General features: G+C 39.0%; 1 protein-coding gene across 1 annotated transcript in view; it reads left to right on the forward strand.

Moving 5' to 3' along the window:
* The window catches only part of MIB1 (mindbomb E3 ubiquitin protein ligase 1), a 61,832-nt gene extending 35,246 nt beyond the window's left edge, over positions 1–26,586 (forward strand). Inside the window, exons 13-21 of the mRNA XM_026035374.1 lie at positions 10,512–10,644; positions 10,956–11,042; positions 12,034–12,195; positions 15,241–15,422; positions 16,592–16,784; positions 18,020–18,098; positions 19,616–19,729; positions 20,841–20,941; positions 25,703–26,586. Of these exons, the coding sequence (XP_025891159.1) occupies positions 10,512–10,644; positions 10,956–11,042; positions 12,034–12,195; positions 15,241–15,422; positions 16,592–16,784; positions 18,020–18,098; positions 19,616–19,729; positions 20,841–20,941; positions 25,703–25,843 (1,192 nt within the window). The 3' untranslated portion in view covers positions 25,844–26,586. The remainder of the gene's footprint in view (positions 1–10,511; positions 10,645–10,955; positions 11,043–12,033; positions 12,196–15,240; positions 15,423–16,591; positions 16,785–18,019; positions 18,099–19,615; positions 19,730–20,840; positions 20,942–25,702) is intronic.
* The last annotated feature ends 606 nt before the right edge of the window (positions 26,587–27,192 follow it).

Here is a 27,192-nt window from a genome sequence, read left to right on the forward strand (position 1 = left end):
TTTTTTTTTTTTCTTTTTTTTTTTTTTTTTTTTTTTTGGAGAGGGTTTCTCTGACTCCTTTTAAGTTAACTTAAACTTAAGCAGCAAACTTCTTAAGAAGTTAAGGTTTCTTCATACATTTGCTTTGCTTATCATGCTTCCGTTTTAAAATTTTCTATATACACAGACATATATATACTTAGCAAGAGGAATTCTTGTTGAGCTTTGAGTGTGGTGGGAAAGAGGTGACAACATTTGTTCGAGCCATTTACTGCTAGTGAATGTGTCAAGTATAGTCTGCATCTGCTTGTTGTGTAGCCCGATGCTGGTGAGAAGATTTATGTAAATATATTCCCAACACTATGTATCCTAATAGAAGCATAGCAGGTGTGTCACTTGGACTTGAGCATTAAAGATGGCTATAAAATTAGTTTCTATTTTTACCAGTTACACAGGAACTGCTTTACAGATACAGCTGCTCAAGTGTGCTTTTGGATGGCAATACAGTTTCATGCACTGGCCATATCGGGACAAAAAACGGCCCTGGAAAAAAAGCCGCGTAGCATTTGATAATGTCAGCATCTGTTATCCCTGTCAGTCACACAGCTGAAATGTTGGAGTTACAACTGTGTCAGCAGATGCCCAAAGTTCAACGTGTGCTCGGTTAAAACTGAACAGCTGATCTAAGTGATGGATGTGACATTTTGGAGTGACTGAGGATGTATTCTTAGATATATGCTCGAGCGAGCTAGCAGGAAGCCATGTCAATGTGTAATTTTAACTTTTGTGTCACTCGGAGCTGTCATTTTGTTTCAGAGCAGCATTACAATGTTATACAAAAAAAAAAAAAGACAAGAAAAAGCAAAACACGATGACTGGTTACCAAAAACCTTTCAAAATAAGTTTAAGCTGTTAAAAACTCTGTCTGATTATATATCAGAGGAGCAGTCGGTTGCTGGTGGGTGTGCAAGAACTCTTCAGGGAAACAACTCAATGCCTAACAATTAACCTTGCTGCAAATTAAGCTCTGTTGATAATACCAGACTCTTCCCATCCTCGTGACCAGGTTCAGTAGCATAAGCACACTTAGAGCTGCTGTGGTTTGATTTGTTTCCCACTACAAACCAGCTTTAATTTAAATGTTAAGATTCCCCAGGATTCATGCCAAATTATCTGCTTGCAAGGGAAACAGCTTTCAAACAAATATTAACTTTTTTGTCCAAGAAAGTGGTTCTAATTATATAATGTTCCTTCTATATATGTTATTCTGTGGTTTCAGGTAATAAAAATAACCACCTATTTATAATATTAGCTCTTTAAGATTTACATGGGGTGTTTAAAATAAGATTCTCCATCTAAAAATGGTACGGAGCCTTTTTCCTCCCTCCAGACTTTTCAGTAAGCACATGGATGGAGTTAGAATCTTTAATCTGGCCCAAATGTGCCCGCTAATCATGAACATGTCATACATAATAACTCCTTTTAGAAGGTTGCTGTCAAGAATAGGAATGGCTGGATGGTTGAGGAGAGAGATCTTTCCTCATTTTTTCCCTTATTTTTGAGTTTAATATTGAGCAGGGACCAAGTATGTTGGCATATGTTACTTAACATTGCTTTTAGAATTTGAAATTGTTGTAGAATTTATTTCTCTTTGTTATTTCTTGTGTAAGTCTTATTTTTTTCTGGATCCTGTGTAATCATATTTGCCTGCCCAACTTTCTTAAATTGGGATTTAAATTGATTTTTTTTGGAAAACAGAATGTATGACTTACCTTCTAGATAGTGTCACTTGTGTTTCCATTTAGGAATCTGTCAATAGTTTTAATCTGCTGACCAGCAACTGTGGCCTAGAAACCTCTGTATTGTTACTTTCTGTGCATAAACCTGACACTGCTGTTTGTACTGAAGAGCTCAGTGAGCACAGTAAGTGTTGATTAGGAGCAAGTTCTAACTTAAGTTGCATATATAAAATTGCAGATGATATTGTGCTTTTTTTAGTCTGTTCCTTCTCTTACCCAAAGACTTAATTTCTTAGCTATCTCTGCTTAGTTCTTAGTTTTTACTTGTGGTCTAAGGTTTTAAAGTAGAGCTACATTTAAAAACTACCATCTTAAGTACACAGAGCTTGCTGTGATTACTAAAGTAACAGCTTGTTTTTAATAATGCTTTTTGATAACTAGGCTTTTAAGATTTGTTTAGGCTCCACCAAATGAGGAGCATGGGTAATAAATTTTGCAGCTTTCTATTGATCTTTATGTGTTTTAGTAACCATTCGTTTCCTGCTTTAGTTTGAATTTTTTTGTTCAGAACGAATGTTATTTCTAATCCATGGAAACCTTTTTTCTAACTACTTTTATAGAACTTAATGTTTCATGATTTGTTAGTAATAAGTGTATGTTATTTTGGCAATACCAGCTGACCTTTAGCAAGTAGATTTGTCACATGAATGTCATTCAAACAAGAAGGAAACCTGTTTCTTCCAACAGCTGTTTAGTTTCCTCTTACTGGTTGTTCCATGCCTGCCAAAAATACATACTTCTTTACATTCCATAGCATTGTATGTTCATATGGGTACATAAAGAAGTATGTACTCTGAGCAGGTACACACAGAGTTGCTCAACCATCTGTCAGCTGTATTTTGCTGACAAAAAAAAGTATTTTGCTGCTCTTTCATTTCTGTCATTAAGCTAAATTCCTTTTGCCATTGCCTTGGAAGAACAGTGTTGCCATTAACTGACTGCAGCAAACAAGCCCGTTGCTGCAGCTGAGCCTCACAACGCCCTTTACCTGCAGAGTAGCTTAAAGCCAGTCCGAGGTCACTGCTCTGCGGCGGCGCCGACGGCACGAGGGGTCGTCCCCCTCTGCGCAGCCTCCCGCTCGTCATTCCCAGCGACCAGTTTTGAATGGAGCGTTGGGTCACTGGTAGCTTCGCCAAGTATTTTCCTGGGACTGGGAGTTATATTCCACTGCGAGAACTGCAGTTCCCTTTGAGATCTTCTAGCAGGTTTCCAAGCCGGTGTGCAGTTCACGTCTAGCATCCTAAAGGGAAGTACAGACTTGGTTAATATGGTGGCTATAACCTCATTTTCCTACCCTCCCCAATCCCATTTCCTTGCTTTACGTATCTCGTGTTCTGCCAACTCTTCTGCAGCTCTATACGTTTCTACTGCAGTTTGCAGTGTGTTTTTATTTTTTTAAATAATTGTACCCGTTGCTGATGCTGCTTTTAGAAAACATGATGACATTGAATTAAGAAAAGAGCCTCCAACTGTTGTGGCAGGGTTTGGATTGTTAGGCCGAAGGTCGCATGTGAAAGCTAATACCTAATTTAGCACTTCTAAAGATATTTATTTCTTACTTTTAAGTTGGCACTCACCTGCTTCAGTCAAAATCTTGTCCGCACTTGAAAGGCTTATAGGAACTAAAAAATAAAGAAATAAAAGTAAATTTAATCCTGTTTCATCACATTCAGTTTTGTGCCTTGGTTTGTAATGATTGCTAAACATTTGGTGTACAGTTTTGACTTTAAGGTAGTTAAGGTTTTGACTTTAAGGCAGTCATATGGAGCGTTGCCTCAATTGTATTTCAGGAGATGATTTGAGTTAAAGTAAATTTTTTCCTTGTAGCCTTGGAAGATAAATTTAAAATAAGCTTATCAAGTAGTTAATTGTAAGGTAGCTGTGATACCGTCAAGGAAAGTCAAGAGCAGAGGAAGGAAGAATTTCTGCAGCCCGTGACAAAAATCTAGTGCAGCTGATAGAGAGCAAATCAGCGTGGAGCAGGAGCTAGCACAGGACTACAAGGAGAAACAGCAATGCAGCATGAGAATTACAGCATTCACAGTCCACGTTTCTAACTAGGTTGATTTTAATGTGCACCTGAGAGAAAGCACCTTGAAAATTCTGCTTAGACCTACTTCAGAACTCAGCATTGCCCTACTGCGCTGCTTGTTGGGGATTTTTTTTTAATTGTGATTTGCACAGGAGGATACGAATGTATTTCTTTTGACATTAGCAATCACTGTTTACTAAGCAGTCCATGGCATAGCAATATTTGAATTTACTTCCCCAAAATAAATCTGCCTGTCACGTTTTCGGTGGTTTTTTTTTTCTTTTTCTTTTTTTTCTTTGCTATGAAATTTAGACTAATGTTTCCTTTCCACCTGCTCTTTACACTACAAATGCTTGGTACTTTAACACACTCAAAACCAAGCTGCTCCCAGCGGAGGGGGAGGGATTAACATAACACCCGCAAAAGACATTTCAGTAAATCCAGTTACACATGCAGCAAGTCATAGGCATCCTTCAAACGCGCAGAACAAGGCAGCTCTCCTGGCGCTGTGTTACCTGTGAGCTTAGTATCGTGCGGCACTCGCGGTTGGAGGAGGGAGGCAGTGACCTAGAGCCACAGCGGCAGCAGCCATCTCATCCCGAGCGCTCCCGCGCTGCCCGCTGAATCAGCTCTTCCCCACGGGACACGGGGAGGCACCGGGGGAGAGTGTCGGTGCCTGACAGTACCTCACCACCTTAAATAGATAAAACTTCACAGGAAGGGGGGGAAAAAAAAATGAAAAAAAAAAAATAGATGCAAAGACCGGCGCTGCGTTGGCACCGGCAGCCTTTTCTTGGAATGCTAAAATAGGGATGATGTTGTATAGAAATTATACCTTACGCCTGCTGGACTGAGAGTTAAGAGTCCAAGGAGAGATGCGAGGAAGCCAAGGGTAGGTGAACTTAGCCCGCTGGCAGATGGAAATCACCGCAGGTGGAAAAAAGCCCACCGAAGCAAAAAGAGCCCAAAACCAAACCCTGAAAGTTGGCGTCGCTTCCAAAAAAAAGACAAGAGGCAAAAAGCAAAACCGGAAAAAAATGAGCGCCCGTCTCCCCCCTTCCCCAGCAACCATTGGTTTCTTCTAGCTCCTCGGCTATTGCACTGCATCCTCTCCTGCTTGAGGGTACGTTCCCGGGCTTAGCCGTGGGCAGCTCTGGGGTGAGGCCACTTTCCATGGCGCGAGGTGAGGGCTGCGCGCGAGGCCGGGGCTCCTGCCGCGCTCCCCGCTCGGCGGGCACGAGCCGCAGCCCCACGGCTTTATAGGCAGCTAAGCATTTGAAACACGCACTCGCAGGCAAGCGGGCTCCCCTGCGCCTCGCTCTTCCCTGACCATATTTAGTCAACCATTGCAAAAAATAGTCCCCCAGCTGCTGATCGTCGAGCGGCGGCCGCCGCCGCCATCCCCTGCTCGGCCTGTAGATTGCTCGGCCTGCAGCGCCGGCGCCCGCCGCGGCTTTTAGCACTGCCAAATAAAGCGCTCGCTCCCTCTCCCTCTCTCTCTATCTCTCTCTCTCGGGTTTCCACTCCGATCTCCCAGATTTTCCCCGGGCTCGCGCTGCTGCCGCTGGTAAAGCCCCATGAGGCTGCCGCTATACTTAGCAACGCGGCGGAGCTGCCGGGGGGAACGGCGACAGAGGAAAGGGGGGAGACGAGAAAAGCCCCGCTTAGCAGCAAGGCCGGGGCTCCCGGCACACGTTAGCAGCAATAAACATTCCCTGCTGCTGCCTCCGCATGAGTCCTGGCCTGTGGAGGAGGCCCCGAGTGACAACGAGCTCCGGAGAAGCCCGAGGCCTGGGCAGCCCTGCCATGCGGCTGCCCTTGAGCTCGGAGCTGAGCACGTTGCCTCCGAGATAAGTTTCTGCCCGTTGGTGCCTCTGTGCTGCCACGTTCAAACTAAGTTAGACGTATGAAAACGGGATGGTTTTGCTTTAATTGACAGGTTGATAGAATTCCATAGTATTTGGTTTATAATGCTTAGCTATGAAGTATAAACATGTACATATGTGTGAAACGTATAATACAGGTATGTGCACACATATATAATGTTTTTGAAAAAAATAAATGGGAATTTAAGTTGGGTGCCACTGTTGTGGAAACAACTGAAACTTAGGAGAAAAGATTAAAAAACCCTCCAAGTGAACAACTTGTCTGGTAGTCTGGATTTCACATGTACAAAATTGACCTTTAATAAGGCCAATAGTTACACATTCAAAATCTGAAAAGGAAGATTTTAACAATCATTGGGAACAGATGCAGTGGTTTTTTTCAGGAGAGCAAAAAGTAGTTGAAATATAGCCACCTAAGTACAGCAGAAGGTCATGAACCTGTACATTTCTAAGCTTTCTGTATATTCCCAGAAAAAAAACTTTTGTGTGCTTTGTTCAGGAGCAGTGAGGAGTAAGGATCAGTAAGGAAAATACTGAAGGTTCTGAAGAGTTTCTTAATCTAAAAGATGAAGATGCAGTTGCTACATCTCACTACATCTGAAGATTAGTAGTTATTAGTTAAGTAAGCACTGCAAGGCAGAGAGTGAATTGCCAAGTTGTGAGCAGCCCTGTGTCTCAACTGGTTGCTTTCTTTCTTCCCCCTCTTTTTGGGTTGGCTTTATCCCCTGGTCTGTAGCTGACACTTCCATACCTTCTGCTGGAGCTTATCTTTCCAGTAAAAGTTGCATTACTTTGTTTCCCTTCAATTTTCCAATTGTATGTTGAAAACAAAATCATTCTACTATTTCTAAACTAGAGTATGTTCTTGTGAAGTGTAGGTAAACGTACACCTGGCTGTTCCTTTAGCGACTTTTATCACATATATTACAGGCCATTTTTCAAACACCTAGAGCTACTCAAAAATACTTAGAAATAAAAAGAGCGAGGCCTCCTGCTTCCGAATCCCTGCGCTGTCGGAGTGAAGAGTAAGGAGCGCCGCAGGCAGCCCCTGTTTCTGTCCGCCCGCGCTGCGGAGCGGCGCTCTGAGGTGCCCCGCGGCTCCACGTCGCTGGCTCCTCGGGGGCTTTTGCACCTTGGCTCCTGCGGCGGGAGCGCCGCCCCGCACGGGATGCCGGTGGGAGCCGCGCCAGGGAACCGGCCCGCTGGAGCTCGCGGCTCGGCCCGCGCTTGGGGCAATCGATATCCCTGCCAAAAATAGTCGCGTCCGGCTCCCGGGTCGCTGTTGCAGCGCGTTGCTGCGAGCGTCCGCTTGGCTGCGGGGTGAAGAGGATCGGAGTGCTCTTCTGTGTGAGAAACACGTCCAGCCAGCCCAATTGGCTACTTTTCATCTGCTTTTATTTATTTTTTTTAAATATAATTGGTAGTATGGTGTGTAGTTGTCTTACTATGACCCTAAAAGAAAACCACAATGAAAGTGTGTTTTCTGTCTCTTAATCTGGTTCCTGGCATGTCCTCAAACTCTTGAAAAGGTTTAGTTGTGCAGAGCAGGCCGGAGCTAAGGGGAAGGTATGGGGTGGGTTGCAAATAAGTTAAATATATTATGATATCATAAGTAAAGCTAACTTGAGAGAGGAGAATGACAGGGGAGTGAGGAAGCCTGGAGCACAAAGAGCAGTGTGTGGCTCCAACCTCTGGAGATTGATTGGGTTCTCTCACCGGCCAGCCCAGCACTGCTGCTGCAAGGGGCAGTGCACCCCGTTTCCCAGCCTCGCTTCATGGCTTCCTTATTCCTACCAATCCACTTTATCCCGTAAAGGTATCTCACTGATCTCGCTGGAAACGAGGCTGCCCAAAGGAAAAGCTTGGCAGATTGTGCAACTCGCACCTGACTGAGCCACCGCAGCGCTGTGGAACTGGGAGTACAGGGAAAAGCGGGTCTGTGTGGGACCGTGCCTTTCTGCGGTGGTTTGAGTTGAGTAATTGGTAGCAGAAAATCTTCTCTTGCACTTCTTTTCTTCTCTTTTGTTACTTGAAACAGGGTGGTAGCAGCAGTTAATGTGAAATCTGGAATCTTTTCTGTACAGCTAGGCTATGGTAATATTTTATCTTGTTGGTTTTTGAAGTAATCCCCTTCCTGTGTGCACCATTCTAAGGTACTGCTGATAAGCATCGATTTAAAAACTAAGTAAAATGCTGTATAAGAAAACAGTTTTTTATATGTAGGTCAATAATGCATAATAAATGCTTTTCTTTTCTCATATTGATAATGGGAACTCTAAAAAAAGAGTTAGTATACTCGGAGTTGTGATGTATTTTATCCTGCAAATATAAAATTTATGCTGTTTAATGCACATTCTGGTATTATTCAGGATTTAAGCTTGTCAGATATGTGCAAAGTCATGGTTCCTGACTCTCTGAAAACATTAATTAAAATGGAATGATCAGTTGTGTAGCGTGGCTCATTTAAAGTATCAGTATCAGCACTAGAAATTTACTATCATTCTTCTATATCTTAAATGAGAAACAATGAAAATGGCTGCTCCTTGCACCAAATCACTTTTAACTTGGTTATAAAGTTATATATATATCAGTTATATATATATATATGAGTTTTTTATATATCTATATGTTACATATATAAGTTGTATATGTAAGAGGCCTGGGCTAAGGTATTACACAGGGGCTGCCTTGCCCAGAATATGGCCCCGTCAGAAAATGTGAATTATGGTGGGGTTTTTAAGTCATTAAAGCTCCAACAGATGGGCCTGAGGAAGTGCCAAATGCCTCGACCCCCGACGCCTATACACTCATCTGCTTTCTCCTCATCCCCTTCCCTGAGGTGTTTATTTTCCATGGAAGACAGCGAGTTCCCTCATCCCCTTCAAAGCCTTGCAGACACACTTCCTCCAAAATATTCTCTGCAGTTTTTCTATTATCCCAACTTGACAACTGCAGACGAGAGAACATGCAAAGTAATATCCAACTCAAACAGGCTTAAAATTAGCAGCTTCATGCTGATTGGTGAATATTTCAGAATAAATACCAAAGCTTAGGTTACAAATATTTTAAAATCAGTAATACTATAACAACAATTCTTGTGAGTAGCATAGGGTGACGTAAATAAGACTTTTAGGCATTTTATCAATCGTCTGTGAAGGTAGCAGATTAGCCGTATAACCTCTGCTAGCTGAATAACCTGAAGAGCAGGACCACAATTTATGATGTTTGCTTGAGCTGATTTAATGCCCACGGTTCCTGCTTAGTTTTGCTGGTTTCTTAATCTTTTTAAAATCATTAATGAAAATAGTTTGTGTTCTGTTTTAGTGAAAACAAAAAATGAAAGAAAGTTCTTATACCCATCAATGCTGCGTTCCTAAATATAGTGTATATGGTGTAGCATAGCTTATTATTCAGTATGGAATTGTGATCCTGCAATTTCTGTGTAATTGATATATGTAACACTGACTAATATTATTAAATTATGATGATATGCTATATAATTCTGTAATAATGCTTTCTGATATAATGCATGCCTGTTTCAGGGAGCACTGCTCCCTGTCAGCCACTTAGCTAAACTTTTGGCAGCAGCTGTCAGAAGTCCTTCAAAATAGAATAGCAGTGGGAAGAAGCAAGATCTCGTGCCTTGAGAGAAACTACCTTGCCACTGAGAGTAAGAAGGATGTAATCACTGAACATCACAGATGAATTTTATATTTGTAGCATATTAAAATCTTACATCTTTTGGGGCATCATGTCCTAAAATCCTCTTGAAGCGATGCTTTTTCTCCTACGAATCCCCTGTCGCTTCAAGAGAAGGGAAAAATCAGATGACACGAGAGGTTTCTCGGCACGAGGTTTATAGCAGCTCCTGGGTTTTGTGCTTGCCTCTCAAGAGCTTTAGGAAAGGAGCTGCCTGTGCCATTTACCCAGGTAGGGCAGTCTTGGGGTTAAGTTGGGTTGCTTACCCTTTCCAAAATGTGTGTGCACACAGACGGGTGAGCTACAGGAAGCATCACTCTGAGGGAGCACATGGTGTTAGATCATTTCTCTAGCGTGATATGTGGCCTTAAACCCCTTAACACAACAGTCTTTGCACTTGGTGGATTTTAGTCTGCTTTATAGTTAGTTATAGGAATGAAATTGCTTTCCCCGACCCCTGAATTTATATTTCATTATGAATCCCTTTTCTATGCTAGGCTGCTTGGTAGGACCTGCAGAAGCGCAGTGGAATATTGCACCCTTTCACAGTATGGTAAACTCGGCCACCATTTGTTAAGACAATTTTCTATTCTGCCAGTACATTTCAAAATTCAGCCTTTTTTTCTACATATAAGAAGTTTTACTCCAATTTTATCTCAGAAATGGAAACTCTTAGCTCTTATTGCCAAAGGCATCTGCTGTAATGGAACTTGTCCATTGAATACTTAAGTAAAGGATGCCATTAAGATTTTCAGGGAGAAATATTCGTGTGTATTCTGTTTCAGAAATTGTGTGAACACTTCTTTAAAGTCATTATTGCTGCTAAATAGCATCTCCTCTGAAAAAAATGTAATTCTCTAACTCTATTTGAGGAGTATAATGGTTGGGAAGAATTTTCACTGTGCTTGGGAAGAATTAAATTATTATGCCAGTATAATAACTGTCAGTACAATTTTTGTTACACTTTCACTTTTTGGGGAAAAAAAAAGATTTTTTAAAATTTTTTGTCACTCCTTTTTTGTTCTGAGAATGATTACTGTTTTTGCTAATGTCTAGTCATCATTCAACAAATGATTTTATATGTGCTTTTCTGCCATCTCTGTGTGTTTATTCCAGTGCAATGCGTGTGCTGCTGTCCAAGTTACCACGACCATGGATTGTTGATGAGAAAAAAGATGATGGTTACACTGCTTTGCATCTGGCAGCCCTCAATAACCACGTGGAAGTGGCTGAACTTCTGGTGCATCAGGTAGGGCCCTCTTCTCAGGAGATTTTAAATGTCACACCTTGATTAGCCACCTGGTGTGAAAATAACAGGCTTTTTGAAGCCTGTAACTGCAGTGCAGAAGCAGTGGAGCAACGAAGGCCATGCGGTAAGCTCTAAAAGTCAAGGTTACTTGTTTGGATTCAACGGAATAGATTGAATAATTAAAGCAGTTAATAAAATATGCTCTAAAATCTCCAAAATAGGAATCGTATTCAGCACTCCCGGTGACCTCCCTGCCTGTCAATGAACTGTGTTGGCATGATCAACAGTCTAAAGCTGTGGATGTCTTTCAGGGCAATGCCAACCTGGATATCCAGAACGTTAACCAGCAGACTGCTCTGCACCTTGCTGTTGAACGACAGCACACTCAAATAGTGAGGGTAAGCATCTGGCTCAGAACAAGCCTTTTGTGGAGTGGTACTTTGCTCGAGCTCACGGGGGCTGTTAAGGTATAGATATTTTGTGAACTTGGGGGGGAAAAAATGGTTTAAAAACTTACTATAGTCTTTGAATGCTTACGTGGTTAGTTCAGAAACCTGCAAACTTGACACAGAATGTCAGTAGGCAGGGTGAATGCTAAGAATTTCTCTCTGTGTGTATTCATTTATATATAATATATATCTGTGTGCACTCATGCACACTCATTAGTTTTCCTGTTTGTTGTTGCTGGTTCCAGCATCCCTTCTCCTTCAGTATGGGAGAATTTGTTCTGCTGTTCACTCTTGCAGGTCCTGTAATGAGACCCTTAAGTAGTGTTCTTCGTTCCTCTTGCTTTATGAATAACTGCTCTTGCTTGTGGCTTTTGCGCACTGTGGCTGAATTAAAGAACTTGTTTTAATATGTTTCACTACTTTTCAGACCTGTGAGATTATAGTTTTTCCTCTTTTTACCTTGGGAAAGCCATAAGCAGTAATACCTTACCAGTGGAAATAATGGCACTTCTAGTTTTTGCTCACATGATTGAAAGGATCTGAATGCTTTAATGTGAGAGATCTTTGACAGGCTGGGAAATGGAGGTTTCGCTCATTCTGCCCATTCTACCTGTGTTTACTGTCCACATGGGACCCATGTGATTTACTGTTAGTAATTTTGGGCAACAGAAGCACTCCCCTGAAACAGCAGTTCTCCCTCAGCAAGTAGTTTCCTCAGAGTACAGCAAGAATAAAATTGACATTTGAAAAAGAGAAGGTAAGTGTCACAGTTATAGGCTAAACTTGAAGTTTGGAAATTAAATTCCAACTCAACTGTGAATAGTAACAAAATGGACCATTTAGGACTTCCTAAACTATAGAATAAGTGGGGCGTGTTGTCTGTGGGTGTTGTTTTGTTTTGCTTTATTTTGCAATTTAAATTGGGTTCCCTTTCTTTCAGCTCTTAGTCCGTGCAGGGGCTAAGCTGGATATTCAGGACAAAGATGGGGACACCCCCCTGCATGAAGCCCTGAGGCACCACACGTTGTCACAGCTCCGCCAACTGCAAGACATGCAAGATGTGGGCAAGGTAGATACTGCTTGGGAGCCATCAAAGAACACAGTAAATAAAATGCATTTATTTATTCCTTTTTCTTCCCCTACGTATTTGTCTCTGTTAGTCTAGTTCTTCTAGTTTCTGTACTGTTGAACTGGTTTTTGGCTGATTAAGCTTATTCACATCAGGCGGCAGTGCATGCAAAGATTTAATTGTTATATTTTGTAAGTTTCTTGAAGAAAAATATGAATTATTTCATCCATAATATTTCTGCAACTTTGCCTTTCAGTGTGAACATGTATGACTACCAAAAAAATCAAAAGCAACTTTTGGATAGAGGAATAAGCAGTAATGCAGTACAGAACAAGACTAAAATTATGTTTTCTAAGATTCAACATCTTGCATGTGTTTATTCCTAGCTTTAAACTACTAGCTGTTTCTGTAACCTTCTGAACACTTTCTATATTAAAACTAAGAACTCTTCATCTTTGTGTCTGGATTGTTGCCTATCTGATGGGATTAATTTCAGAAATTGTGGTGTAGTAAGGAAATATTCAAAGAAACACACAGTAGTAAAGGCTGAAGTGTTGTTTAAGAATAAAATAAAATAAAATAAAATAAAATAAAATAAAATAAAATAAAATAAAATAAAATAAAATAAAATAAAATAAAGGAAATGCTTACATGCCAAAAGCTGTATGAATATTGTTTACAAAGGTTGAAAAAAAAAGAATAAAGAAATATAATTCATGGATAAGTAGGATTGAAGAAGATAAAACCAGAATTTTTCTGTACCTATTAAAAGTGTGCGGTTTAACAATGGGCAGACTTGCTGAATCATTAGTTACTAGGATCCTAATATTTTTTCTGATATGTGCTTTCGGTGACAATTTTTCTATTTCAGTCAAAAAAAAACTATTATAAGCCTTTGTTCAAATCCATATATCCACTATACAAGTTGAAGCTCAGTTGTGTTTCCATGATCTGAATTGGGATCTGTGAGAGATGGCCAAAATAATTTGCATGCATGCGTTTTATTTGGAATATAATTTTGAATGCAAGTATTTCTTAGATTCAGCATTTCAAAGTATATTTTTCAGTTGTCCACCTTGACATTGATGGAATCCAAACTGAATCCAAACTGAAAGTGTTATGTTTCAGATTTTCCTTAACACAAGAAATGTTTTTTGTACTCCCTTTTCAGATTTTATTTTTGGAGGGGTCAAAGTAGAGTTGTATTTTTATTTTTGCATTTTTTTCTCCTGATTTCATTTGAGCTGTATTCTTGATTTAAAAAAAAAACACTTTTTGTTTAGATTTTTATTTAAAAAAAAATAGATGTAAGGAACAAAAAATCCCTGCAAAAATTTTCTCAAAAAACCTAAAAATGCTGTAAGGTTTATAAATGGTGATCAACAAGTATTTACTATTCTATTTTAATTAAACTACTGATTTTTTTCCCTACTTTGTTTACCTGCAGAGAAGGTTTTTGCATAGTTAACCAATATTTGGATCTGTGTTTCAGCCAATGCTGTAATCCATGTTACAGATAAATTATTTGAATTTTACCACAAAATATTTTTTGTCCATGTCTAATTCTTTGATATAAACTGGCTAGCTCAAGCACATCAAATTTGCTGGTTTTACTAATATTAAATCTTTCCAGCTCTACTGTTTGTATAAAATCACCAGGAAGAGTGCAGGACTGGGAGCATTTGTGTTCTCATGGAGTAACCTTCAAGAGTCTTCTAGTCCCTCCAGCAGTGATTACTGATACAAAAGCCCCTAACAGCATAGCCAAACATTTGGAAAAGCTGCCCCCCTAGGAAACAGGGAGAGCTGTCTGAGGAGAAGGATAATGCCACGGATATGGAGGTGGGGGAGATGCACATGTTGCGAGGCACAAAGCCAAGCACAGCATTTCTTTGGCTTCACAGGTCATCTCTGAGAGACGGAGGAGATAACTAGATAGGTTTTGAAAACTATTTTCTCCATAGGTCCCTCAAAGATAGGCAATCTTTTGTTATATTTGAAATTTATCCTATATACTGCTTTGTCTAAAATGGTATGTCTGCTTCTTCAAAGACAAAGTGGTGGCTGATGTAGCCAAAAGGCCTTAATTTTTAGTAGTGATGCTTGGCAGTTCTCAGCTCTTAGCCCAGCTGCAGGGACAGACTGCATCAGCTAAGTTGGGCATTGCAGCATTTCATGGGTACGAAATCTCACTTCTTTACTGATATTGCTGCCTATATGAATTCAGAGCTTAAACTCTGAGGACTGAAGTTGTCTCCTGGTCCCAGAGTTGTTCATTTGGACACAGTCTCGTGTAGTTCGCTGAGGAATTCGTTAGTGTTACCACCCGTTCTCTAATATGTGTGTTTGCTCATGCATTTTATCCAGTCTGTCCTTAATACAAAAAGGATCCTGGAAGCAGGCTGAGAATACTGCAGTCCAGGTGAATCCTTTACCCGCTGGGCTGTAGATCTGGGCTTTGCTCGTGGACTTTCCAGCTGGCCCTGTCAACCTCACATTCTTTGCTACACTAGTACCTGTCAACGGGTGGTAGGACTGGAGGACAGATGTGTGAGGTTACATCCCTCCAAGCAGAGAAGGCAACAGAAATCCTTCCTTGGCCCGGTGCTTTATTTGCTTGTCTGCTAAATACAGATGAGCGTTTATGTTTGCCCAGCTGTGTTTGCTGTTCAGATGTGAAGGTGGCTGCATTCTGCCTGAACACAGCGATGTTAGTATGGGTCAGGTGTATTCTGCATACACCCCCAGGACAGTGACATTTCAAGTATTTATATAGAAGGACAGCCACTTCACAAATGAGCATAGGTGTACAGGAGATTGAAGGCTTCAGTAGCTGAGCCATTCCTTACAGAACCAAAGAATTTTAAATCTTTAATGTTGAATTTGGCTTCCTAAAAAATTAAGCAGCTGTATGGTAGTTTTGACATTAGATCTAGAGATGCTTTCCTTGACTTGCAGATTTATGTTTTTCTGTGTATGTGTGTGTGTGCATGCATGTCAAGTAGTTTCCCTCTGGCCTGACTATTCTTAACTTTTTCTAAAGTCTCTGTAGTTGCTTACATATTTGTTTTCTTTCAGCTGATAATGGGACTTGGCACTCAGGGCGCAGAGAAGAAGAGTGCAGCATCTATTGCCTGCTTCCTGGCAGCCAACGGGGCTGACCTCAGTATTCGGAATAAGAAGGGTCAGTCTCCTCTTGATCTCTGCCCTGATCCCAGCCTCTGCAAAGCACTGGCTAAATGCCACAAAGAAAAAGTCAGGTTTGTATATAAGTAGATCACATAGCATCCAAATAACTGCTTTCTGTAGATGAACGGACATCTTAAAAACCAGAGTGACTTTAATAGGAATATTGTTAAAAATATATATAAAAACTTCTTCTTGTGTTCTATGGTATGTTGAATCCTATTTACAAATACATAAGTTGAAACTTGGCCAAGTTTTACAGGTAAGTTCCAGCTCTATCTCCCTTCCAGGGTGCCAGCTCTGTGTCTTAGGCAGCCCAGGAGGGGTTGTAAATAAACTATACTGATAATTATGTGGATTATGGTGGATGTTGCAGTATCAGGGCCTAGAAGCAGGTAAAGAGCATGTACAGGAGAGGAGAGTGTGAGAAGGTGTCAGTGTGTGGCCTGAGACTGGGAGACCTCCAAACCATCCCAGAAGAGGGAGAACCCTGAATCCTTGCTAAGCAGATTGATTATGTGATCCTAGAAAAAGAGGAGAGTATTGACCTGAAGTCTCAGACATGATGCTCTGGGGATTATAGTGATTTCGGTGAAATACTACTTGTTGAATGGCCCTTACATGATGAATTTCAGCTCGCTCCTTGGCCTTCCCATTGCATTCCCATTTTTGGCCTACACGAGCCTCACTGTTAATTCCTGCTCAAAAATTCAAGTAGGGAAGGCGGGAATGTACTTCCAAAATGCTGTGAAGAGAGATGCTTTGAGGCTGCCCTAGTGCGTGAGGTGATTTTCTTTAGCCTTCCCATCCGTGTCAGACTGATGGCTGTGGCCGGCTGTTCTGCCTCTCTCCCCGCCTTTTATGGCCTTGGGAGAGCTGTAGGGGATGGACTGGTTGTCTTGGAGCCGGGCTCCCTCTGCTGGGTCAGCAGCCACAGAGGACAAAGATCCAGAGTGAATTCACTTGGGGATGTAGGGGGTTATTTTACAAGCCTGCCATTTTCTAAGTATTTGAGGCATACTCAAGATCTGTTAAGTTGCATAGTTCTGAATATACATAGTGTGTGTCTATTAGTAGGTGACTCAAGAGAGAGAATGTATTTTATTTATTTAGTCATTACATTGACAGGCAATATGGGCATATATAAGCAACCAGTTGATCTGCACCATGATTTAAAGAAAGTTCTTAGAACTGTAAGTCATTACTATGCTGACCTAAGTCTGACTGCAAGGTTTCTTTGTAGCGGTCAGGTTGGCTCCCGAAGTCCATCTATGATCAACAATGATTCTGAAACCTTAGAAGAATGTATGGTGTGCTCAGACATGAAAAGGGACACTCTGTTTGGCCCATGTGGGCACATTGCCACCTGCTCCCTCTGCTCACCACGAGTCAAAAAATGCCTCATCTGTAAAGAGCAAGTTCAGTCTAGGACAAAGGTAAAAATTTCCAAAGCTTTCTCCGGTTTCTTTCTGTTTTCACTGTCATTAAAAAGAAGAAGGAGGAAAAAAAAAAGTCATGAAAAAAGAGTAGTATATTTTGAGCAGCATTTTGTCCTACAGGGATCTTATCAAATGTGATTAATATTGTATCCTATATCTTTTCTGTTTACCTATACTTGTGTTCTAGCACTCACCCTTCCTTCCCCTCTTCCTCCCTTCTGCCTCTCTCCTTTATTGCTCAAATCAGTAGAGATCCTAATATAGCTGCTTGATGATATTTAGATAGAGAGATCTTTTCCTATGTCTTTTTAGCATGTCAAGGTAGATTGCAGCTATTCCAGAAGCATAATTTCCTTCAGTAATACTCAGTTCTTCTGAGTTCTTTCATTATTATGGCTGCTTTGAAAGATGATTTGCCTTATAAACTTAATTAGTTGATATGTGATTGTTTTTCAGTTTTATTTCCATCTTTTACTTTCCGTTTCTTCAAATCATGAATTTTAATGTGCTATGAAGGAGCAATGTTTCATTCTTATGAATGTAACTTCTGTGGAGAAGAAAGTTTTTTCAGAGTATCAAAACACCAGTGCCCTATTTGGAGACCTTAACCAAAGAAGCTGGTCTATCCTAATTCGCTTTCCTAGGTGAAAGCTATCCTTTGTGCCCAGCCTTCTTTTCCTTTATTTTGCTAAATCACACTGAGAGAGCAAAATATGTCTTCAGTGCTTCTGTATACTACTATGCTTCTGTATAAAAATTTACAGTATTACCTACAGGATTAGGAAATGAATGAACCTGGGCTACAGTTTTGTGAACTGGAAGAGATGGTCCAGGCCTGTGTAAGTGAAAAGGTATCAGGTGTCTGTGGCCACTCTGTCTGTACATCTTAGCAAAGGAAAGGCTTTGGGAAATCCTAATCCACAATATTAAAATAGGTTACTATAAAAGGCTTTTATAAATGAGTTTATATATGGTAGATAAGAAGGAAAAAACAGAAGCATATGCTATCCTAGCTGTTTCTGCTCTTATATGCCAATCTCTACTAAACATATAAACATTGCCAGGAAATGTTTATTTGTAGAAGCCAGTGTGACAGCTCCTTTAAATTATATTTTGATTAACTAGTATTGCACGGTCGATAGCTTCCTGAAGTCCACATGCCTTGCTATTGGCGTGAATAGCCAAATTAATGTAGAAAAGATAAAGTTCTTATATACATTTGTTCTTTACAGATTGAAGAATGTGTAGTGTGTTCAGACAAAAAGGCAGCAGTCCTCTTCCAGCCTTGCGGTCATATGTGTGCGTGTGAGAGTAAGTACACTTGAAAGGAAGTTCTTTCCAAAATAATCTTGAAACAGCATATTTTTAATACAGATTGCTGAGAGATTGTTACGAGTCTAATTTGGAAGTCTGGATTGCTTGCAAGTTTGTTGTGGTAGTCAAAATTTTGGTGTTATTTGGTACGCTGTTAAAGAAATATTTGGAGGACAAAATACATAGCTGTAGAACTTCAAAAATTCAGAAGGTAGGTGTTTTTCCACTCAAATCAGGAATTTTTGATTAGGCTTCCTCAGACTGTAAAACCTGCTGTATGTATCTAAAACTTACGAAAACATTAGAATTTTATTGTTTTGTTACAGCTCTTGAAGGTAAATGAAGTTTTAAAAAGACAAATACATTAATTTCCTTCATCCACCAATTTGCACAAGGTCTATAATCATTTTCTAAAAACTTCTTCAAATGAGATGTCATGCAAAGACCTTCTGTTATGGTACATACTGCTTTATCTTGTGTAGCAACTGGTGGAGAAAAAAAAAAGGGACGTGAGATCTCCAGATTTTTCTCTTTTGACAATAATTGTTGTTAGTGAGAATACAGCAATTATCTTGTCACCAGAAATTTCAGGACTTTTTGGAAGGGTCATTTGCCTAGAGAAGAGCAGTACTTGCTGCTCAGGAGCCACTTGGTCTTCCTAAAGAAATGGAGTTTCTGTCTCTGTTCTGGCTGAGAGATGTGGCCTTGACTCACTGCCTTCACAGCTCTCCCAGTGCGAGCTCTTTCACTCTCTGTAATTACAAGGTCATGAGAAAGAAGCTTTTTCATTAGTTTGCAAAAAGAGGAGAGCAAAAAGATTAATCGCTGTAGTGAAAGATTTTGGAAATGAAGTAGCCATTGCCAAATCTGAGCTGTAACAAGGAAGGTGAAAGGTTCGGTGATGTAAATGATTTCTTTCCACATTATCTTCTGGGCATCCGGAGTAAAGATCATGAGAGAGTATTCAAATTTGTGCAGTTCACAGCAGCGACTGTATTGATTCACAGTAACCTCCTTCTGCAACTATGAGACACCATCACTTGCCTTTTGTAGAAGAATTTCAGTCCTTTTTTTGGGATGATATCAAAGGCTTTGGGTTTACCCTCCTAAGGGTAAGTAGCAGCAGCACCTGTTTGGCCATTGGTACTAGTATAGTAAGTGAGATTGTTGGTTATGAAGGAGAAAGCAGGTGATCAAGATATTCTCAGATGTGACTTAGGTTTTTTAACTTCTGTAGTCTTTGTGGAATAGACATTCCTTTGGAGAAAGGGCAACCTTTGCTTTTTAACATGCTTCAGATTAACCACGGAAGAGGGGTACTGTGAAACCAAAGCAGGGCACTGTTTGTAGGGGTCATTTGGAATAAGCATAAGTAGCTGTTTTATATTCTAAGCAATTATTATGGCTTACCTATATAATTATTGTGAAAAGAATAAGCAAAAGCTCATGGATAGGAAAGAGGGAAAAAGTAGAACAGCTGGATTCGGATTCAATTTCCTTCTCTGTTTTTCCAGATTGTGCAAGCTTGATGAAGAAGTGCGTGCAGTGCCGGGCCGTGGTGGAGCGGAGAGTGCCTTTCATAATGTGCTGTGGAGGGAAAGGTACAGAAGATACCACTGATGACATTTGTGAGTGACTTCAAAACCTGTACTCCTTATCCTTCCCCCCACCAACGTATTTCAACTTCTTCTCATTCTTTGAAACAACCTAAATCTCATCTCTTTTTGAAGAAGAGCGTAATGGAAAAGTGTTAAGCCTGGTTTCCATTTGCTGTGTGTGCTACTTGCTCTGTACACGGCAGCAAATGCTCTGGTCACACCAACCATGGCACTAAAGGACTCCTGCCACACTCCAAAGGAGAAACTGGGAGATAAATGACTTCAGGGCCACTTAGTGTCATGTGAATCAAAAACTGAAGATTGCCAATAACTGCAAAATTATTTATTTAACTTCTGGAACTCCCTGACTAAAAAAGAAATCATAAATATTCTGCATATGGAATAGAGCTGAACAAGTAATTTTCATTCATTTCCTACTTTGTCTAATTCTTAAATATCTTCTACTTTTCTGAGTAATTTTTGCGAATTACTTATATCAACTGTACTTACATAGTCTTTTAATTGAATTTTATTTGAATTCGAATAATAGGTGTCATTCTTGTCACCTTGTCATTCATACTTAAAATTAGCTCTTGAATAATTGCAGTAGAGATAGAGATTTGCACTTTGAAATGCTTTCTAATTTTGTTTCCTATAGTACCATTAGTTTCTGGTTCACTCAAAACTCAGACCTTGCAGTCTGAGTTGTACAACAGTTCAAACAAACTTATTCCATGATCCTCATACAGCTTTAATCATGAAATAGAGTCATCTGTGTGACTGAAAAGTATTTTCACAGTGTGGAAGCCTTTATCTTCATTTTTGGAATGTGCAAAAAAATGTTACCAGAGGAACTTTACTGACAAATAAGAGCTCTAAGAGCATTAAGGGGCTACAGGCATTTTGAGTGTTATTGTTGAGGAAATATTTGTCAAAAACTGTTACCACTAAACTCAGAAATGTGCTTTAGTTTAAGAACTGAATTGCAGTAAGCTTGTAGTGAATTTAATTAACTTATCAGATATGTTTGAAAAAGATTGCTTCAGATACTTGAACCCTTTTTTTTTTGTATACTGATAATGATTATTCTTGTTTCATTAGGTGATTCATAATCTTGTATCTTTTTTGTTTATAATTACAGCAAGCGGAAACATTCCGGTCTTGCAGAAGGACAAAGACAACACCAATGTGAATGCGGATGTACAGAAGCTGCAGCAACAGTTACAAGACATCAAAGAACAGGTAAAAGTGACAGATATTTTATGGATCACTGAAATTGAAAAAGTGCATCTTCTGTGATTAAAAATGAAAGGGCATGTTGAAATGCTTCAGTTCTTAAAATTTGTTAAAAAAAAAACCCAATCATTTGTGTCAAAACAAAAATAATAAACAGAAGTCTCTGATTGTTAATCCATTTATTAGAATGTTAGTGTTGATGTAATTAAAAAAAGGGAAGCTGAGCCCACATAATAAACATTCTCTGCCTGTTTAGCTGACCTGGCAGAAGCTGTTTTCACAGAGCACTAATAAAAGTGGGTATTGGCCAGAGTTGGTGTTCCTGAATCTTTCCTTGTCAGTTTGTGAACTGTCTTGAACATGAGCTGCTGCTTAGCTGTGGTTTCCAGTCTCCAAGTTGTGCAGTCCTCCTAACAACTCTGTGGTTGCCAAATGAAACCCATTGGGTATGAAGGACTGTGTGTGTAATCTGAATGTTTTTGGAACATAAATAAAAGGTTTGTCTGTTACAATTATGCATAGTGCTTGCAGGAGGAAGTCTATTGAAGCTGACTATGGATTTTATTTTTAACTCATTAATTTTACATGCAATTTAGGACCTTAATAAAATAAAAAATGTTTCAGATAGCTGACAGTCATCTGTTTAGATTTGTTGTGACTGCAAATACAGTTCACTGCCAATGGCTTAAATAGCTGCCTACCTGTAGGACTTTCCCATGACAAACTGCTAAATTTTGTCATTGCTTTTTCTACTGAACAAATAAAAATTTGCTTTTGAGACCTTTCAGCAGTAAAGAATCTGGCACATCTGATACTTTATGAACCTACCCTCTTCTAATAGAACCTTGATAATGTGCTCTTTGATTTCCCTATGTATAATATAGTCAGAAAAGTTTTTTATAAATACAGGAGAGAATGAAACTTTCTTCATAGCTGTCTCTACCTCTTGTAGGCTTAAAGCAGTCTGCAGTGCTTCAGTGACAGCAGCATCACATCTAATCCTGACACTTGCTGCTCTCTGCAGTGCACGTGCATGCAAGTTAAGACTGAATTATTCAGATCACCTGTTTTAGGTGATATGACAGACACATATCTGTAAAATTAGAGATAAATTTTATTTATATGAAACTTGAGAGCTGATCTGCCATCAAGGCAGAGGCATGTCTGTGAAAAGCTGCTACTTTCATACAGAGAGTTGGCCAAAAGTTCAGTACTAATAGAAATTCAAAAATCTGGTTCAAAGCAGATTGCTGCCTAGTTTGTGTCTGTAATAGGACATGACAATTAAAAATTGTTACTTGAAAAATACTCATCTTTCTCACTGATAGTAACTGGAGTTACTAGATATTTATGATTTCTTAAAACTGCTGTTTAGAATCTGTTCCCCTGGGTGAGAAGAGTAGCCTTATCTGTTGACAAGCTGAGTGCTTCTGGGTGAATGATACATGGAAAACATGCAAATGATTATTTAAATCCAAGTAGTCTGTGTTCTACTGATGTCTTAAAATATTTCTAATGATTTTATAAATTTATGAAAAATCTGAGTTTAGTGTTGATCTGCCAATACTCTCAATGTTTTGGGATGCAAGAGGAGAGCTAATTCATTTTACAATTGTCATTTTCTATTTGTAATGTTTTTGAGATTTGCGGTGTAAAATAAGGTTTAATAATGAAATTATTTAGGGATTGAAGGCTATTCCACACCTGTTTGATTGAAAAGAGGTTCTGATCGTTCTTGAGTGCATTTTATATTGAGACTTTTTGCTCAGTGTCTTTCTACTTATTAGTACTTGGGAGAAGGTTAATAAGTGGCAAGTTGGATTTGATTAAAACATTGAAAACTGTTCCTTTGTGTCTTTAAATTTATTCTTAAAGTTATGCACAAAGTTCCCTTTTAATCAAATGTTCTTTGGTTTGTGCATTGACAGTTCACTTTTCAAGTTAGATTAGTATTTTTCTACTTAAAAATCATTTGTTCTCTTTCAGCAGGTATAACCCTATGTTTCAACTCATACCTTCAGTGATAATGTAATATGTTAGTGCAGCAAGCTTTTAAAACCATTTCTGGTGCCAAGCAGAAGTGATGCCTGATGTCAGCAGAATCTCCCACATCTGATGACCACACCATTCTTCAGGGATTCCCTGATTGTGAACCCTTTTGACTGTAATTGCAAAACCTTCACCTCATTTCATACATACTCACCATCCTCTGTCTGATGTCTTTATCTGTGTTCCTTCACCATACCTGCATCATTTTCTTTCTGCTTGAAAGTAAATTTATTTTGTCACGGTGCACCTGTATATTGTTGGAGAAAATGTTTTTAGTAATAATGGACTGGTATTTCAAGCATTTTGAAATATCTTGCTGGTAATAAAATCAATATATTTTTTGAAACATCAAGCCCAGTTATAATTACACATCTGATGAGAATCTTTTGCAAGAACTTTTTCAAATTTTTAACTTATCTGTAGAAATAATTCTAAAATTTAACAGATATAGTGCTTTTTTGTACCATTTCCCTTCAAAAATGAGAGTCAAATGATTCATACAGATAAAGGATAAGAAATCCAAGGTGTGGTTTTTAGGCAGAGAACACTGTAGGAAATTAACAGTACGGTGAAAATACAACTTGCTGTTCATGCTGCTTTAGCAAAATTGGGTGTAAAACATAGAAAGAAGTAACTTCCACTGTAAAAGTGCATGGAAACTAAAAGCTAAGTAATAAATATTTCTTAACAGGTAGATGAAACTCAAACAATTGGGCTTACATCCTTCTGGAAAAGTGCTGAACAAAAAAATCATTGTCAAAAAATCCTTATCAGAATAGAACTGCATAGCAATCAATGTTTAAAAGCAATCATATCAAGAAATATAGCAAATAAAACATTCAAAATGTTTTCTGTTTATATTAACCAGGGGAAATGTGGGCTGTTTGCTCGTACTGCATCCAGTTGAAGAAGGGATCCAAAAAGTGTTAGTATTTCTGTGATTCTTTATATGAAGTTATCAGAAGTGTCATGGCTTGAGCAGATTTTTTTGAGTCTCATTATGAGTGTATTCATTTTCAAACAATGTTGTGGCATTTTGGAAAGAAACACACCCTTTTTATTCAATAATTTTAATAGTATATTTCAGAGCAAATCATTTAAAAACACAGAATAAGGGCATAGAAGCTTTTTCTCCAAACATAAGATCTGGGTTTACTTTGGCAGCCCTAAGGGGCATCACGTAAATCCAGCTAGGTTCTGGGCATGTGTCACTGGACAGCTGTGTGTTAGCGGAAAATTCATAAGATAGTTTGTTAAATTTTCAAAGACTGTAAGTCACTGGAGGAAGCCTGCTGCAGTTGTACCAGTGGGATATGGAGATAAAGAGTTGGTATAAATGCAAAATAGGTTGCACTGGCTGACGGTGAGCCTTGCAAATTTTTAGTTTTCAGAAAATGCTTTGGTGTGATAGCCCATTATATGCATTTCTGCAGATTATAGTAGGCATTTGGCCAAATTCCATTGAGTTTAAACTCAAAACAATTTTACCATCAGTGTGTTTATGCAGTCTTCATCCAAGCTAACTATCCTACAAAGTTTTACCTACTGATTACATAAAAAGGTTATAGTGGTTATGGTTTCTGTTATGGACACTGTCTAGCTGAAATAACCCTGTAACTTTTAGCATGAAAACAAATCACAGGTGCAAAATGGTGATAAAATGAATTTGTTTGAAAATGTGAGCCCTGCTAGTATTTCATGCCATACATGAGATCAGCATTCGTAAGTGTTAGACATGAGTAGTGCCTCTTTTCTGAGGACACCGTAGATTGGATCTGTTGGGCTGTAGGACAGTCTGACACTGATTATGTGTTCATTTACTAACGTTTGATAAACTTGTTATAAAATTCTAATATAAGGTATGGCTTTAATATGTTTATGGTGAAGGAACATACCTTATAAAACCTGCAGTTTACGTGTATGACAAAAGGTGAAGGACATTGTTCCTTAGTGGTTTGCTACAAAATGAACATTGCTGTTTGAGAGCTTTAGGAGATCTTTCTTGGACATTGGCTATCACTTTAATGTCCAGCAATTAAAATTGCTTTTAAAAGTTTGCTGTGCTACTGTTATAACTAAAAGACAGAGATTTATTTGTTCTTCGTTTGAGATTTGAAGTGTTCTGTTGGTTGGAAACCTAGAGTATTTTACAAACAAAAACTGGAGTATACTTTATAGCAGCATTGAGTTTTTACATATAATATTGATTGTACAGCATTGGTGATATTTATGCTTGCGTTTGATACTTGGTGTTTAAAGGTAGGTACATGAATGGTTGATAGGTTAAGTTAATAAATTATTCAGCTGGGTATTGCATGACATGAAACTATTTGTATATACATAAAACTGTATTTGTTTCCTGAAAGATTACGTGATGAAAAGGGAAATATTGCTGAATAATGTCTTAGCATCATATGCGTAAGTAATACTGACTTTGTGATATCCATTGCCTCATTCAAAAGGATGACATTTGGAAAAACTACACCGGTTTTCTTCTGATGAAGGAACTCAAATATAAACTTGTTAGCTAAAAAATAATTAAATAATTGTCTTCAGGTTATGGCACATATGCTCAGGGTCTTGGTTATGCCATGCAAATGATCTGTTACGCTCCGGGTGCCATATTTTTTTGCTATTTTTCGGTAGTTTAGTAGATTACTAGTCTTGCACTGTATCAGCACTGCCACTGCTCACGCGCCCTGTCCACGTCTCTTGCAGACCATGTGTCCTGTCTGTCTGGACCGGCTCAAGAACATGATCTTCCTCTGTGGCCACGGGACGTGTCAGCTTTGCGGAGACCGGATGAGCGAATGCCCCATATGCCGCAAGGCCATTGAGCGAAGGATCCTTTTGTATTAAATAATGGAACTGTTGTCTCCTCTTAGCTTCTGAAATACTAAGGACATTTTGACAATTTAAATCTCTGCAAGCTTGAAAGGCAGTCACAAATGAAAACATTTCTAATACCAGAGCACAGATTTGCTACGTGGTAATTGTTTAAAGACTGTGAACATGCCAAATAAAAGAACAGTATTTGGACAGTTAGCTTTTAACTTTGCTCTTAAAAGATACCTAAAGCTAACTTAAAGCAGTCTGTTTTTTTTCTGTTCTCTTCCCCTTACAGTGTAAAGGGACAATTTTATTTTGGTTCATGTTTTTTTTTTCCAACGTACGTATCAGTCAGACATCAAGTGGTGTAGATTTTTTTTTAATATTGTCAGTTATCAGATATAAATATTTAGGGTTTTTTGTTTGTTTTAAGCTTCTTTCGACAATATTCATATGTCCTGTGACAGTTATGGTTGACAATAATTATTATCTTAAGATATAAAATAATGCAAAATCAGTATGAAGTGTACACATTATAGTAATAAATATAATACTGTTCATGCAAGAACAGACCTCAAAATGTAATGTTAAAGTAATTCTAACATTAATGTGTCCTTTGTTGCTAAGGATGAATCAGGAAGCCAAAACCAGTAAAAAGACGAATTTGACTTAGAAAATACGATGTTCCTAAAATTGCACTTTAGTCTAACAGGTTCAAGCTAACTTAAATGGTAAACTTGTTAATTCTGCTAGCGACATAACTTTGTATGGAATGGTTTTTAACTTGATCAGAAAAGAAAACATTTGAGCAATGGTCAGTTTTCTATTTCAGATGGTGAGTGAATTTGGTCGGTTTTAGGGGAAGAAATATATATGTGGGTCCATGTAAAAAAATCTGGGTCTGTAAATTAGAAAAATGGGTGAGGAAGATTGCAAAACTTAAATGTCAAAATCAGGCCTTTAACACACATATATATTACTTTCCTCTTCTAAGTAAGTTTTATTGTCTCCAAGCAAACAGCAAAAGAGAAGATTTCATATTGGTTATTAGTCAAAGTCTTAACTCCAGAAGTTAGCTGGTAACGTTAATAGCTAACATTGTAAATCAGGTTGATGTCCTGGCTCTCAGACTTCCCTGTTCTCAGGTGAGATGGAGTTGGTTGGGGAAGGGAGGCAGTTGTCCCTAATGGGGCATCCAGGTGTTCTTGACTCTGAGAATACCCTGCTTAGGAACTGCGAATCATTCACATTTTGATGACCAACGTGCACTTCAGCTTTAGGGATGGAGGGCAGTTTGCTGCTTTGAGGTTCCCTTGTAGCTAATAGCAAAGTGTGTTTGTTTTCAGGGGATTCAGCAGTTTACTGTGTGCAGATTTTGT

The sequence above is a fragment of the Nothoprocta perdicaria genome, unplaced genomic scaffold, assembly GCF_003342845.1.
Source record: "Nothoprocta perdicaria isolate Ctin4 unplaced genomic scaffold, notPer1 scaffold_16, whole genome shotgun sequence".
Classification (NCBI taxonomy): Eukaryota; Metazoa; Chordata; class Aves; order Tinamiformes; family Tinamidae; genus Nothoprocta; species Nothoprocta perdicaria.